Below are 15,715 nucleotides of genomic sequence, written 5' to 3'. Positions count from 1 at the left end.
CCAGCTGTTCTGAAGCCATATCAGAACAGCTGTAATCAATCTCTATTCTTTTATACAACTCAAGCACACATACACACTCATACTCAGTATATTGCAAAAATGCCAGCTCATAACTTTAAAACTCAGCATTGACTTCCCCTTACTAGTAGATATGTTGTTTTGAATTCTAAGCAGCAAAACCACATTTAAAAAGTGGCCTGCCTTTTCAAGTTGACCACAATGACGAATGCCTGCCGTTCAGTTCTTAACCTTACCCTGTGCATTTTGGATATTCGTCTTGTTGCTCACACTTTCTGAAGCAATATCCTTGTTGTGGGAGTCCATTAGGAATACCATCAAGGAAATGTTGAACAAAACCTTAAGGCTTTACCTTGGAACCTTCTTAAGGAGTTGTGCAGTTGTACACCACTGTCTAAAATAGTGTACCAATGTCATAAATAACACATTGTTGATACAACCCCCTCTTTGTGCTCTTCTCAGCAGCAGATTCCTCAAGCTTATTCCACCAACAAATGGTAAGAAAACATAAGCTACATCAGAGCTAAAACCATAAGCTGAAGCTCTACTATAAAGAACATAACTGTAAACTGTAAATTCTCTGTGATCTACAAAGTATTTCAGCAGATAACAGAAAGAGCTTCAATCAAAACTCCACCCCCTCTCTCTCGTCTTTCCTCTCTCATCCGTTCTCTTCAGTTTGACTGCTGTGGTCTCCTCACCAATAAACCTCCGTCGCACCAGTAAAAAAAACTACATTTTGCACTAAAATGGGTTGTCAGTTTTCTTTTCTGACAAGAGGTGGCTTGATTCAGACCAGAAGTTTAAAACTGAACACATGTTGTGTTCCAAGCCAAGATCTTAAGCATAGTTTCCATTACTGTATATAATAGTGAATTTAGTAATAAATGCCATTCTACCAAAGAACTGTTACAGGTAATTTGCTATATCCATATTTCATAATATATTTCAAAATATATGATGTTTCACCAGTTTTCTGATATGTATACAACACTTCACAGTACGTGGTGTGTGCTGTAAATGAACATACAGTATAACTTGTTAAGCAGGTACTTGACATGAGTAAATGAGACAATTTGCAAGAATTCAAACAAGCTGTTTCCTCATTCCTTCAGTTATGAATCAATATGGTTGTTCTGGGTCCAAAAGATTAGGATGTTTATAAGAGGAGTAACAAACAGTACAAGCAATAAGTACGCCCTTCAACTCTTTCATCTAGTTGTTACTCAGTTGTTTCTTGTTATCTTTGCTGACCTGCGATAGTTAACGTTTATTGTTCATAGAATACTCAATAGATGTTTTATACAGTTCAAAGGGTATGAAGTAGCTCAGGAAAAGTGTTTTTTTTCTGAATACTGCTGTTATTATATAATTAATTTACCTGAGTGAGTGTCTGCTTTTGCTTTAATACATAATGCTCACAGTTCAGACACTCCAGTTTGATAGAAATAACACAGTGAAATGAAAATTCTTGTTTAAAGAACAGGTAGCAAACACCAAGGTAACCATTTGCCCTTCCTATAAACTTCCATTCTGATGTGTAAAGAATGTGCCCCAACAGGTTCCATTTATTCTTTTAAATAAATATTAAATTACGTTAATTGAATTTTTCTTTTCATTGTAAATAATATATAAAAAAACAACCTAAAATATAGCCTAGTTTCCTAGTTTGTGAGCACACAAATGCAGTTTTCTCCAATTCAATAAATGAAATAAAGCATATATACTGATGAAAAAAAGAAATGCAACATTTTCTGGAATGAGAATACTATAATTATAGCTTATTTACTTTCACAAAAAGTTGTGGATTTGTTTTAAGCCCCCTGACCAGCAATACAGCTTGTGCAGTGAGGCATTGCGACTTGCCAATCACACAAAGGCTTGTTAGGTGCACTTTTTCCCAACGAGGTCCAGGTGGAACAATGCCTGATCAGGTCACCTTTAAAAAGGCCTTAATACAAAGCTTAGGTCACAAAGTTGCTGAAACCATGGCCTCTGTTCTTCTTCCATCCTTCAGTGTTTGGTATTGGCACAAATACCCTTCCCATCAGTTACTCTTACTAATTTGCCACCATTTTACTAAGCACAGTATTACTACTCTCCATCTTTCCCTGACTGTGCTTTTGTCAGGCTGGCTTTTTCGATGAGAGAACTGAGTGATTATAGCAGCGATCATAACCTGCCTCAGGACTGCAGATGAAAATTAGCAAGCCAGCTAATCTGAATATGGTAAACACATTGCCTTGCAGTGAATGAGTTCCTGAATGAGCACACGTGCACAAATATGCAAGCGAGCTGAGTCCCGCACCCCGTAAGCCTTTTGTCCACTGACATTAGAGACCACCTTAAAAGAAATGAGCAAAATGAGGGCCTACCTTGGCAGGCCTTGTCCACTTCGTATAAAAACAACCGAGAATGGGAGCCAAAGAGCAGCCTCAGCCTCAGCTCCAGTCCTGGTAGCATAACCCTTACTGTGGTGTCTGAGCCTTAGGGAGGGTGGAGAAGATGGTCAGAACTGAGCCTAAAACAGTTTACAAACTCCTTTAACCAAGAGCTTCAAAGCATGCACGTCTAAATGTTTAAATAAGAGGAAACGACAGACAGAACGTGAGAGCCCACTGGTTTGTACAAGTCACAAAGTTCTTAAAAAACACCAGTGCTGATAACTCACCAACTATGGCCAGTTCATCCGGAGAAGTCACTGTAAAGATGAAAAACAGAAACACTCAACACTCGTGTACCTTTAAATACGGAAGCAGCTCACGACTAGATGTCTATATACCAACAAATTGCTAAGGCCACAGTTTGTAAGTTGTTTTGCCAGTTTAAAAGTTAGATCCCACAGTGTGTTCAAGAAAACAGAATTATACAAAGTCATTGTGCCTATGGGTTAGTTGATTTAGTGGGTTATTATTTGTATTGGCTTCTGAGAAAACTGGCCCTGGTGTGAGTGTCTGTGTTTGTGGCAGTGCAGGTGTGTGCCCTGAGATGGACTGGTGTCCTGTCCAGGGTATATCCTGCCTCGCTCCTGTTACTTGCTATGATAGGCTCCAATGTCTTCTGTGACCCTATACAGGATAAAGCAGTTAAAAAAAGGTTGGATGGGTGGATGGATCTTTAGAAGTATCTTTTTCTGCATTAGAAAAATGGAAACTGTTTAATAAAAATGTGGAGAAGAGTAGATTTCACTCCAAGGTCAATAACGGTGAGTGTAAGCTGCATTTGATGTCAGCATTGGGTATTTTGGCACACCAGAGCCAGAGTAATGCTCTCTGTCAGTATCCATTTCTGAAGCAAGGACATTGCCATGTTTTAAATTGGGAGTGCAGTACAGCTCAGATCCATTACAATTTTCCATTCTATTGTCTTGGCAGTGCAGGCTGTTTTTTTTTCTTCAGTTCAATGATAGAATAAATTGTTGACAGAGACACAATATAACCTTTGCATATTTGCATAGCATTAGTGTACTATAATAAATCTGCACAATGTCTTTAATATTTGTTAACTTGGTATTCCAATACAAGTTGTACGAGCAATTATATAGAAAATGGAACAAAATTCGCTAACTCCTGTACTTACCTAATGACCACACGGAAGACTCCACACATTAAGTGAACCAAAAGTAATAAAAATACATGCACTTTCTGAAAAGAACTACATACCTTCTTCAATGACAAAATCTTCAGTAATAGGCACTACTTTGTCCAATGTAATATCATCACCAGTTATTGCCATTCTTCTGTGAGTGAATAAAAATAACCTGAAGGGACGAAAACAAACAGGTAAATTGCACTAGAATCTTAATAAATATCCTCATTTAGTAAGCTGTGATAAAAGGCAATGTTAGGTGTGGTTTGCATTATCTCCAGCATGGAATAAAATTCATATTTCTCATCGAAATATTTCATGCTGTAACACAGAAGCACTATGCCAGAGTTCCTTAATTACAGTAAAAAAATAGTCTCATGCATGCAGGTGACACAGTGGCACAGTGGTTAGCATTGCTGCATTGCAGCTCTGGGGCTCTGGGCTCAATGTGGGACCTGGGGTGCTATCTGCATGGAGCTTGTATGTTCTCCCAGTGTTCCTGTGGATTTCCTCCTGGTCCCCCAGTTTCCTTCCACAGTCCAAAGACATGCTGCTGAGTGAATCAGCTTCTGGGGAAAACTAGCCATGGTGCAAATGTGTGTGTCTTTGTTTGCCCTTTGAGGACTGGTATCCTGTCCAGGGTGTACTCTGCTTGTGCCTGCAGCGTGCCAGGTTCTCCCCCACACCCCTGAATTGGATGAAGCAATTAGAAAATGGATGGACGGAGACTCACGCATGTTCTTGTCCACGTTCCACCAAACCCAGAAGTCTGCTTTCTGTGATGCTGTCCACAATGAGAAAGCATTGGACAGCATGTTTTAATTTTCGCAGTTAAGGGAAACTGTTAGAATAAAGGAATATACACCCTACTAATCAATACAGTTCCTTTGTGATTAAAAGTATATTTATTTCGTACGTGCAATTTGCTATGAAATGCAAATGACTAAATTACGGCACCCATTAGAGTGATCCACGCTCAGGCGACAAGCAATGAAGTTGTGTAACATCGCCATCGCGTGGATAGTTTCCAGTATACCGTTATGTGAGTATGCTGCGCTCAAACGTTCTGAGCATGCTCTGAGTGGTCTTTCCATTAAATTAAACGTGTTTGCTTCACAAAATAAAATAGTGAAAATCATGCTGTTGGTCTGCAAAACGTTCCTACTCTGACGGCAAAATGTGCAAATCAGATTCCCTACGCCCGATTTTGTTTGAAAGCGCAACGGGTGAAGTACGGTAATAGCTTTGCAAGAGCGGACAAGCAATTCTGACGAACAGCTGAGCAACGAGGCCTAACACAGAACTTTTCAAGGAACCTCTGTTAAATAATGTCAACTGCTTCCAGTATTCAATATCGCTATCAAAAGGCGTCCATCTTTCTCCTTGGGATTGCGTCAGCCCCAGCTTCTCAATAGAAAGCTGTACAGCATTCCAGTCATGCAGTTTAACGGCACTGTCAAAGGATACTATGATGCAGCTTTCCTCTTCTGTCAGGGTTTCTTGAATAGCGACAGATTGATCCATTTTAAGAAGCAATGCAATTTAGGCAAACTATTGTGGTGAGGAAGAACTTTTTATTTCCGAGAAACAGTTTCACTTGTAATACCTGACTATTTCAGAAAACGCCTCGCACCGACCCGCAAATAACTGGAAGAAGTCGATCGTAAAAGTTTGTCAAGCGCTCGGACACTGCAGCCTGGCATTCCAGATGTTCCGCTTCCCTTCCAGGCGCAGTTCCCAGGCTGCCACGCAGAGATTTCGGATTTTTCGCATGACGTCACGAAGCGGATTAGCTGTTGTATTACAAAACACGCTTAGGAGAATTAATACTTGTTGGCGTTTCCCGGTGTGAAAGGTAATTAGATAGCGAGTTGGTGAGCAGCTTTGCAAGAACGCTGGTGTTTATGTCAAGGCTGTTTGTGGTTTTTTTTTTAAGAAGAAAGAACAATCACTCTGAAACAGAATAGAAGTAACTAGAGGTCTGTGGCACTGTCGTTCTGACCTATTGTATCAGTCACTTTCAGACCATAAATGTCAGAAATCCATAGCTACAAACAGTATGAATTTTGCAAGGACATTAAATAGGAAAATTTCATCAATTCAAAAGTTTTAAATCGATATAACCAAGCATATACATGTATAAAAAACTGCCTTCAGGCAGTCTGGACATGATTATTTTATAACAAATGACTAGGCCAGCAGTATGCAAATCACAGCAACAATAATGTAATATTATTACAACATCTGAAACCAAATAGTTGGATAGACAATAATTAAATTATTAATGAAATGAAATGAGTCACATTCAGTTGTGTGACTTTAATGAAAGTATTAACCGTAAGATAACAAAGCAATGTACTTTATATTTGGTTTACACCCATTGAATTATTATGGCAAATAGTCACAGCAGTAGTGGAAGTTTGTCTACCAACTTAACATTAAATCTTCTAATCAAACATAACATTTTAACAATAGCATACTACTACTACTAATAGTATAGGAATAAGGAATTTGAAAGGAATCTAAACTCTTTATTATATTCCTCATATCTGATTTGCAATGCTTTGCATTGATAATACATATGTAATTGAAGTAAGCAAATATTATTGCCAGACACACATTACACACCTGGACTGAGATCATGGAAAAGTACATGCAGAGCACCTGTCCAATCACGTGGCAAGGCATTTATTACATGCTACCATGAGCTGGCTTCCCACTCAGGAGTAATTAAGTGGTTCCCTACTGGTGAGGATAACCTGTGCAAAACAAACTGGGTTTCATGCACAGAAAAACCGATAGACACTGTTAAAGAATAAGGTTGTTTTTGTGTGATGATGACATGTCAGTCATGTCATTGCTAAGTATTCAAGCTCTAGGAGGCTGGTGCTGTCTTAAGAAAAATGAAAAACAGCAACAAAATTTAAAAATGCAGTAAGCAGAGACTTCAAGGTTGACATCAAAAGCTTGTTCTTTTTCATTGAACGGCTAAATAAAGTTCCAATGAACAACTTTAAAAAGAAAATTAACAGGATGATATAAAATTGTAAAATAAAAAAAATGTTTTATTCTATGTTTATTCTATGTTTGGTTTTATGTTTAAAATGAATTATTAAAAACCATGAATGACATACAGTAAGACACAACTTGATTTTGTGATTGCATAACACACAATCAAAGAAGTTGCTGTTGTTGGGGGTCTAGATGATAATTAAGGCTAATGGGATTCCTTGTTCACCTCTGTGGGTAAGGATCTGTGCCTGTGGCTGGAAGGTTGCTGGTTCAAATCCTTTGGCTGGCAGAGGAATCCTAGTTCGCTGGGCCCCTGAGCAAGGCCCTTAACCCCAGCTGTTCCAGGGGTGCTGTACAATGGCTGACCCTGTGCTCTGACCCCAGGCTTCTCTCCCTGTCTGTGTGTCTGATGGGAAAACAAGCTGGGGTCTATGAAAAGACCAATTTTCTAATGCAAGAAATTGTATAGGGTTAATAAAATGATCTTATCTTATTCACCAGCAAAATTAAAAACCACCTGCTATTGACATAGACCTGAAACACATAGGTTTGGGAACTTCTTGAAGAAATCCTTTGGGATCATAAAGCCTCTCCATTTTGAATACCTCTCACCTTTTCTGCTAGGAGTTATTTATATTTGAGGATGTTTTCTCAAATGTTGCCCCCGCATTGATAGTAATACATAAAGACTTTAACACCCACAATGACAATACAAAAAATAAAGGAAACTCTGAATTTTAGTTTCCCGTTTCTGTGTTTCTGGAACTTAGGTCTGAATAACATTTAAAGACTCAAGCCCAGTATATACTGTGCTGTATATCCACTGCTATATATAATGCCACTTACTAGTCCTGGAGCTGGAATGTGAATTTGATTAGTGAATTGAGTTTCATTTTTTGACCACAGCTGCACCTTTCCCAGTGATTGAACAAAGCTAAAATGCAATTTTGGAATATTTTTTTTTATTGAATGCTTCTTGCTATATTTAATGCTATTTAAAAAGATATTAATATTAAGTGATAGGTAAATATCTCTGTCTTTTGTATTACATCACATACAGTCTGTCACAAAAACATGGCAATGCAGTACATGCTTATCAGTAACACAAAGCAAGTTACTCAGTTTTGTTTTATTATAGAATAATCTCTTTGAAAGTTTATTTTGTATAGTATGTTACAAAGCAGTAAAAGCAAGAACAAGATATATAATTTAAAAAATAAACTGCTCTTCAAATAATTGTTAAGGGAAAAATGTAATGTTTATTGTTGTACTTTTTTTGTACCACAATAACTCATAAGGGAAAATATAATGATATATTGCTATATTTTAATGTACAATATCACATATATATAGTACACAGAAATAAATCTTATTTAAAAACATAATTGATGTTGTGGCAGAAAAGTGAATTGATTTTTGTTAAGCCTTTTTTACAACCTGATTTTTTCAAAGAAAACTATTTACAAATTTTAATTTAAATGATTGAGGCATTCAGATACTTAAAGCTAAAACTAGCAGTTTCAATAGACCAAGCTGAACTTCATGAAGAGGTATAACAATATCTGTAACTGTTTTTGTGTACCATATTATTAATGTTTTATGTAGCTTAGCACAATACAACTGATAAACCTTTGAATACATCAGACTTTGGAGAAGGTAATGAGATGTTACCATTGAAGGAGATATAAATACCTTGGGGCACATAGGACTATAGAATTGGACCTGCACTCAAGCATTGTACGTCTAGTGAATTAACAACTTGAAAGCACTTTGCTTGCCAACTTCCAATGAATTATATATGTCTTTTTGTCTATAAAATACATGCCAGAATATCTATCTTTGAAGATACTGTACTGTGCCTAGAAAGAAGACTTTTTTTCAATATTTACTGTCAGTATTGAAATGCAGTCAATGGGCCCAACTTTAATTCATAAGTAATATTTCTGTAAAGACAGAAATTCTTAATTCAGTGCATGTTTATAAAAAAGGCTTCATGTAATATTATTTTATAAAATTACATCTAAAAGCAAAAGATAGATTTCTAAAGCAAAACATACTTTAGAAATCCCCCCAAAACTGACAGCATGCATACAGTAGTGCTTGAATGACAGTGACAATATTTTTTTCAGCAATTCCCAATATGCATGATACAGGTGTAATTTGTATAGCCATAACAAAGATCAAGTCTTTTTTAGCATGAGTTGTTTCTTGCAAAACGTTAAGCGTTGACGCGACTGTAAAAGCTACTCCTGTTTCGTTGTGCCCTTTAGCTGTTACCTTTGCTCACCAAACATGCGAAACAAACAAAAAAAAGAATACAAAACAGACATGTGAAACTACAGTACAAAGGACATGTCCTGCTCTGTCAGTCAACTTGTGTTGTTCGCTCTAAGCCACAGAAAGAATCGCCACTCTCTCCTGGCCTACGGAATCAGGAGAGATTGAAGCTGACTGTTTAAAATCCAGATCAGGAATGAGCTGGTCAGGAACATGAAGTGTGAAGGAATATGAAGTGTGCTGGCACCATTGGGCATGTTAACAGACCCATCCATCTTGAGACAGGCGTCTTTCTGAGTGGCATTACAGCATTCCAGAAGGCAGTCCACAGTAGTGGATGTGCAGACGATCAGGGGGAGTTTGATGCAGTCCTTGCTACAGCCTGAGGTCCAGGTCATGACAGCATTGGCAACTGTCTTTTTCAGCTGAAGGGGAAAAACACAAGAACCCCAGAAGATCATCTGTCTGCACACACTCCATAGCATCGTCTCCAAATTGCCTTGTGAACCTGCAACTACACTGTTCATTCATGTTCAGAGACTTCTCCCTCAAGCCATCTACTGCAGGGGCGAAGTAATAGAAACTGGATTTAGCTTTAGTTTTTGTCCCTATTATATTAATTTTCACATTAATGTTTTAGTCAAGAAATAAGAAATCCTTAAATATATTCCTTTAATATCTGCTTTATGTGTTTTTCAGATGTAATATCATGTTGTATCATATGTCTTTCTGCATGTGTAATATTATGACTGTCTTTATATTTTTCATTCCTGCAAGCCAGTGACAATGTCTGAAAACGCTACCTGAGAAACGCTTGAAAAATGGAACATCTCAGATAGAGAAATATGAGTCTCTGAAGCTCGTCAGTGATCAGGCTAGATTTTGGTGACTGTATCTGATGTTGAAGGACGTATATTTTAAATGCTTATTTACAAGTAAAAGTGACACCAACCTCGCAAAACTCATATCCGATGGGACACAACTTGTCATTTTTCGCTTGTGTTTTGTAGCAGGCTTCACCAGTGCAAGTCATGGTCTGGCACTTCTTGCCCTGTTGAATTAAGAGAGCAACTGCTTCAGAACACAGAAATAAAGAATCATGCTATCATTTCAGATACATTCACTTCCGGTGAGCTTTTTTCTCTTTCTCTGTTTCATATTTAGCTACCAAAGTATGCTTTGATGTGGTGTAGATACTCTGCACTCTAATTAAAGAAAGAAACTGTTTTGGTTATCTTCTTAATATTGGCAGTGCAAAAGAATACATCTAAATGGAATATAAACATCCTGAGTGTTCTTTCCTGAAAAACCGTCCAGTCTAATATTGCTGATCACTGGCACAGGCAAAAACATTTGACCCAGATAGATCAGAATAGAGCTTTGACAGCTCTCAAATCTTTGAATGATAAGTTGAAAAAAAGTCAAGAAAAACAATCAAATTTGGTTGATTGTTACAGGGGTAGTTTGTAGTTTGTAGAAATCAGTGTAATCATGAACTGAGCCATGACTGGGCTAGATTCCTGCAGTCTGGACAGTTTTCTTCCATGCAATGATAGAAAAAAGTTTGAATTATGTATGTGCAATGTAATTAGCTCTTCATTCTTAAGTGACTTTCTGTTCATTCAAATGAGGGAATGCTATTGAATACTGTATGTCAATAGGTCTTATTTCCAGATAAGATATTTTTGAAAGCTGTTGTGCTGTTGAAAAAAAAGCGGAGCAAAATGTTGACCATTCCAGTTACTACCACTTATCACAATAATAAAAATGACAAGCAACGTCTTACATTATTTGCAACAGTTGTAGTTGGGTTAGTGGTGGTGGTTGTTGGCGCACGTGTAGTCACTGGTAAATTAAAGAAAAATAAAGTGTAATTAAGTTCAACGTGACTCTGTACTGGACGACGTGGACATTGAAAATGGATGAAAATTTCTTTTGCTATGCTCTTCAGAATTTAATAATGAGGGTTCGTTTCAATCTATTCCTCTTTTACCATTTTTTATTCTGTCCTTTACAACTGCATTAAAAAAGCAAGTGAGTAAATTCAGAGATCAGTTATATTCTGCTGGCCTTTTGTATGGTTTGGAATATAGTACTAGATAGAGATAGGGTGGAGACAACTACTTGAGTTGAGGCTGGGTAATGCAATGGGGTTTGGTAACTATGGCCAACAGAATGTCACCATAATTGGTTAATTAATAATTATCCCTGCCATATAAAATTAAAAATGCTTTAAGAATACTTTGCACTACCACAGTTGTTCCCCTCTCTGTTTCCTAAGCATTAAACCTAGTTCCTGTCTTTGTACACTCATTTGTGTGTCCGAGGAACGTCAGCCTTCATGACCAATAGCGTGTATCTCAGCACAGTAAAACTCATGAAAAACGATGTACCGAAGCTGGTGCTGATGAGCTGCATGGATCCGTTCAGGCAGTTGGGGGTTCGGCAGCACTCGACAACACACGGAAGCTGGGTTTCGTTCGCACACCTGCTGGACGTGCCGTTGCAGGTGGTGCTGCAGCCCGCGGTGTAGTTGCTGCTGCTCAGCCGTTTGAGCTGTGGGAGACAAGCACATTCTCTTTGTGAAGATCCTGTAGTTATCCGAGGCAGGCTACCAAAGTAACACACATTAGAATGGCAGTATTTACCTCACAGAAGGCATTGCCAGAAGAGCAGTTGCTTGCTGTCTCGTTCATATACATTCTGTAGCAATCTGGCGCGCTGCAGCTGAAAGACTTACAGGCAAGCTGTAAAAGAAGAAGCTGAGCTTCATATACAGTACAGTACTATTGTTTCACTGTGTAGCAACATGTGAAAGACCAAAATACACACACTGCTTGGTCTGTAAACATCTTAAGAGATGTAAATATTGAGAAATAATTTATGCAGATGTGAGAGCTTTGGATTTCCTTGCTGTTATATACAGTAGTAGAGATCTGGCTCCTTCAGGCTTTCGTCCAAACCTCAAAAACGGCTAACAAACTGGAAAGACACTCAGTAGGTAGAAATTCAAAAATTAAAGGTCATTTAAAGGTAAAGGCAATTTTAAGCCTTTTAACGTTAAAGGTAATTGGCAATGTTATTTTTATATTTTGGCGTTAGAAAGAGTACATCTCTTTTAATCCAATATAAACAATTCTCTTCATTAATTCTCTGTTTGTTAACTTTGCATGCAGATCACATTGGATACTTTCTACAGTGAAATGTCTGCTGTACAACTTGCACTTATTCTCTCGTACATCACATTGCATTAGTCATTACAGTGACTAGTGAGCAGGAAGGGCCGCTTCATGTCACAATTTGTGGGAAATCTTGTTCTCACCCATGGCGAGACCAGGGGTTTACGAATTAAATAAAAATTGAAATTTGTAAAAAAATATATACAGTACCATCAATTAATGGATTTTGCTACTGAGATTTAGAAACTTGTCTGAGAAATTGGGACTGCAGTTCCCCTTTAAATGAAAACCAAATTTCGAAGGAGTTAAGAGTGGGGTGAACAAACTGTAAAGATGATAAAAAACAGAACTGTGCTGACAGAATGAGTGCTTGGCAGGAACGACAGGAGGATGGATAGGTTCTCTTTGCACTTACCAAACTAGTTGTGCTGTTCGCTGCAGAAGTGGAGTTTGCATAAACTGTTGTCATTCCAGAGACTGCCATAAAAATAAAATGGAAATGACTTCAGTTAAAAATATTAAACAAAGAACAAGAGCAATGCCTTAATGACACTTAACATAAGAACATGAAAATTGTACACACAAAGAACATTTGGTTTATCAAGCATGTTTGGCACTTAGTAGACAATTGATCTAAAGATCGTTCAGATCACTCATCCAGCTGTTGTGTGCAGTAAATCTGGCTTCAAAAACGTGGCAGAGTAGCTTGTTACATATTCCTAAAACCTTAATTATTCATGTTTATGTGAAAATGGGCAACAGTATTTACCAAATACACTTGCATACTCTATATTGCTAGCCTGTATAATATAGTATTTCAATATTATAGGCTAAATTATTTTGGTATGTGGTTGGTGGCTGTGTTGGCTGGTGTTATATATGTGTTATGGCCGTTGTGGAAATATTAGAAAATATAACTGCACCTGGAGAAACAGTGGTGGCCCAAGAGTAACTTGTGTTTCCTGTGCCATTGCTTGGAATGGTAGTGACCATTGATCCAACTCCAGGTGCTGTAGTAGTGCTGAATGAAACATTTGATGATGAGGAGTCATTCATTCCAGATGTTGTTGGTTCTGTAGATGTTATGTTTGGGGTTGTAGATGAATCTTCTTGAGCTGTAGAGTTGCTAAGTGATGTTGCAGTTGTAGTTTCTTGACCTGACACTAATGTGGAGCTTCTTGTCAGCATGATTAAAAGCAGAAGAAAGCCTGTTACCGAAAAACAAAGTTTTAGTATTAATTCTGATTTTAATACTTATAGCCATATAGATTTGGAGAACTTATATCCAAAACATGTATAGCCAAACTATTAAATAATTAAAGAGCATTATTAAATTAATTCATTAAGGCAGAGAAAAGAGTGTTTGAATACTGTTTTACATTTGAGAAATTTCTGTGATGTATGGAGCTTATATGATGATATTGATCATACTAAATATTGTATTAATATATTTGTTTTAATATTTATATTAAAACCTTAGTATAAAAACAGAAGTAAAATGAACCACTCCAGAGAAAACTATTCAGTTATTTGTAATAGGAATATAATTTTTTGCAACTTTTGCAAATTTCATTTCTATGCAACATGTATTGGCTGCCAAACATATATTGCATACAGTATAATCCATGTATTTTATAGGCACTCTAACTCCAAAACTGAAAACTTAATTTACATTATGTATCGTATTCTTCTATAGAATTAACACACATAGTTATTAGTATAACATTATAGTTACATGACAATGTAGTACCTCTCACATTATGAACATGCTGAAAGTATGGATGACTCCTTTTCTCGGAACTTTGTGGAGACCCAACTTATGAAGATACTTAGGATAGAGATGAAAAAATACCTTTTAAAAGCAGCTTTGGGGCCATTTTTGTTCCAGTATGTGTAAAATCACAGCCCTGAGACAATTCTGCAAAATAAAAGAATAATTTTTCAAACAATGATGCTATAATGGTCCCATTTTCAATTCCAATGCCAAGGCATCTCTTTCTAAAGTGTATGACGACCACAAGTCTACAGACGGAGAGAAATTTAATATTGAAAGAAATATCCTAAAAGCAATTTCAACCTTGTTTATGCTGAATATGGACCAGACCCTTTAAGAGACATGTTTCAAACAAATGGTCTCATGGCTCATATCTTACACAAATTTAAACTAATAGCTACAGTATTCTCAATTATATACATATATATTATGATTTAAAATTTTAAAATTTTAGCACTGCAACAATGGGTCTGATGAAACTCACCTTTTAAATCACTTTGTCCTTACAAAAAATAATAGAACCTGATGTACATGAAAATTCATCATAAAATACAGGTAATACTCTTTGTTTTTGCTTTATTTTTTAGCTCAAGAGTACAATCAAATCAATCAAGTCAAGCACAATTTTTTTTTTCTTAAAAACAAATGTGCTTTAAACAGTTATTATGGTCAGTGGATCAATGAAGAAGTGTAGACTTGTTTAATTTGAGTGATCAGTTTTCTAGTTTTACGGGGAGATGGGGTTATTTTTTCTAATATTTTTCCAACATTTTGGCAAAACACAAATCAAAGTGTAAAGGTAGAATACAGCTGGAAAAGAATTACAAGTGTTAATAGAAAAAGTGTGTTTCAGGACCCTGGATAGCAACCCATTTTCAGATCCTTGTGACCATTGGTGTTAAATCCAAATAGCAAAGAGGGTGGTTTTTTAAGAAGAAAAGCAGGGTGAGCCCTGTTTCAGGTGATTGGAAAAGAGGCCATGTTAGCACAGAAATGCAAGGTTTAATAATTCAGGCATTGCTACCAACATAAAATCTTGGTAGCAGAATTAGATTGAAAATGTGTACGATTAACAGATTGTTGTTAAATCCAAACAAACAAGGCAAGCACATTTTGAAACAAGTTAGCTTAAAATCTACAAAAAAAAAAAAATTATTACAATGATTTAATGTGCTAGGGCCTTTCTGAGAATTTGGAAGGAGCAATGCAGGATTTAATGTTCATACATAAAAGACGTGTAATACTATTGGTCAGATTTGCTGACCCCTCCACGATTCCAGGTACCTGTGGAATGAGGAGTGAGAATAAGCAGATAGCAGAAATAATTAAGCATTGAAGATTAGAAACTTTTCAGGTGAGTTAAAAGGACAAATACGTTGTGATTTTAGATTTTTTTAAATAACAAATGAAGTGTAATTTTAAACAACCTTTTCCAACAGTGTTCAGTTCTTAAAATGTTGCCGTAAATACTGTAACTTTATCACCAGCTATGTCATATACTGTATCTAAAACTGAAAAGTAACAGCCATGATCTTTAGACGGGACACTAGGAAAAGGGGAAGAAGAGGCAATATTAGCACAAAAAAGCAAAGCTGAATTATTTTTAACCTGATGGAAAGAGTACAGCTTGACTGAAGAGGTCACTAGGAATCCCCCATTTCTTGTATTTGTATTTGTCCCAGAAGATCTCAAAATGCTTTACAGAGAGCGAGAAATTCTTTATTAGTTGAATTAAAGGGAAAATTATATAGGCCTATATATATACACTTGTTGGTTAGAGAACAACTTTATTATATGGTCACACTAGAAATCTGTCTGCAGCTGTAAGCCTGTCATGTTGCATATTGGTATGATACTGACTCACTGA

At 36.8% G+C, this 15,715-nt stretch overlaps 2 protein-coding genes and 1 long non-coding RNA gene across 3 annotated transcripts in view; all 3 read right to left on the bottom strand.

Annotated features, from left to right (window-relative positions):
- inpp5b (inositol polyphosphate-5-phosphatase B) overlaps window positions 1-591 on the bottom strand; it is a 28,279-nt gene extending 27,688 nt beyond the window's left edge. The window contains exon 1 of the mRNA XM_088933514.1: window positions 255-591. Within this exon, the coding sequence (XP_088789640.1) occupies window positions 255-336 (82 nt within the window). The 5' untranslated portion in view covers window positions 337-591. The remainder of the gene's footprint in view (window positions 1-254) is intronic.
- Window positions 592-2,688: 2,097 nt separating this feature from the next.
- LOC148820475 (uncharacterized) lies at window positions 2,689-4,410 on the bottom strand. The gene is made up of 3 exons (XR_016094164.1): window positions 4,340-4,410; window positions 3,681-3,778; window positions 2,689-2,719 (listed from the first exon to the last, which is right to left on the bottom strand). It is a non-coding gene; the product is annotated as an uncharacterized LOC148820475 (long non-coding RNA).
- A 3,330-nt stretch (window positions 4,411-7,740) lies between these two features.
- LOC148820474 (uncharacterized) lies at window positions 7,741-13,262 on the bottom strand. Its single transcript, XM_088933513.1, has 7 exons — window positions 12,998-13,262; window positions 12,490-12,551; window positions 11,544-11,642; window positions 11,289-11,451; window positions 10,682-10,740; window positions 9,848-9,946; window positions 7,741-9,320 (listed from the first exon to the last, which is right to left on the bottom strand). The coding sequence occupies exons 1-7, from the start codon at window positions 13,260-13,262 to the stop codon at window positions 9,042-9,044; spliced, it is 1,026 nt and encodes a 341-aa protein (XP_088789639.1). The 3' UTR covers window positions 7,741-9,041.
- Window positions 13,263-15,715: the final 2,453 nt, after the last annotated feature.

This window comes from Atractosteus spatula, chromosome 14, assembly GCF_055471065.1.
Source record: "Atractosteus spatula isolate fAtrSpa1 chromosome 14, fAtrSpa1.hap1, whole genome shotgun sequence".
Classification (NCBI taxonomy): Eukaryota; Metazoa; Chordata; class Actinopteri; order Semionotiformes; family Lepisosteidae; genus Atractosteus; species Atractosteus spatula.
Note: the sequence above shows the minus strand (reverse complement) of the source record. Positions and strands in the feature narration are given on the sequence as shown.

Coding starts and splice junctions, on each gene's coding strand:
- LOC148820474 (XM_088933513.1), bottom strand. CDS start 13,262: ATGCTGACAAGAAGCTCCACATTAGTGTCAGGTCAAGAAACTACAACT. Junction 11,452..11,543: donor CTGGCAATGCCTTCTGTGAG/GTAAATACTGCC, acceptor TGTCTCCCACAG/CTCAAACGGCTGAGCAGCAG. Junction 9,321..9,847: donor TCGGATATGAGTTTTGCGAG/GTTGGTGTCACT, acceptor TTTCCCCTTCAG/CTGAAAAAGACAGTTGCCAA.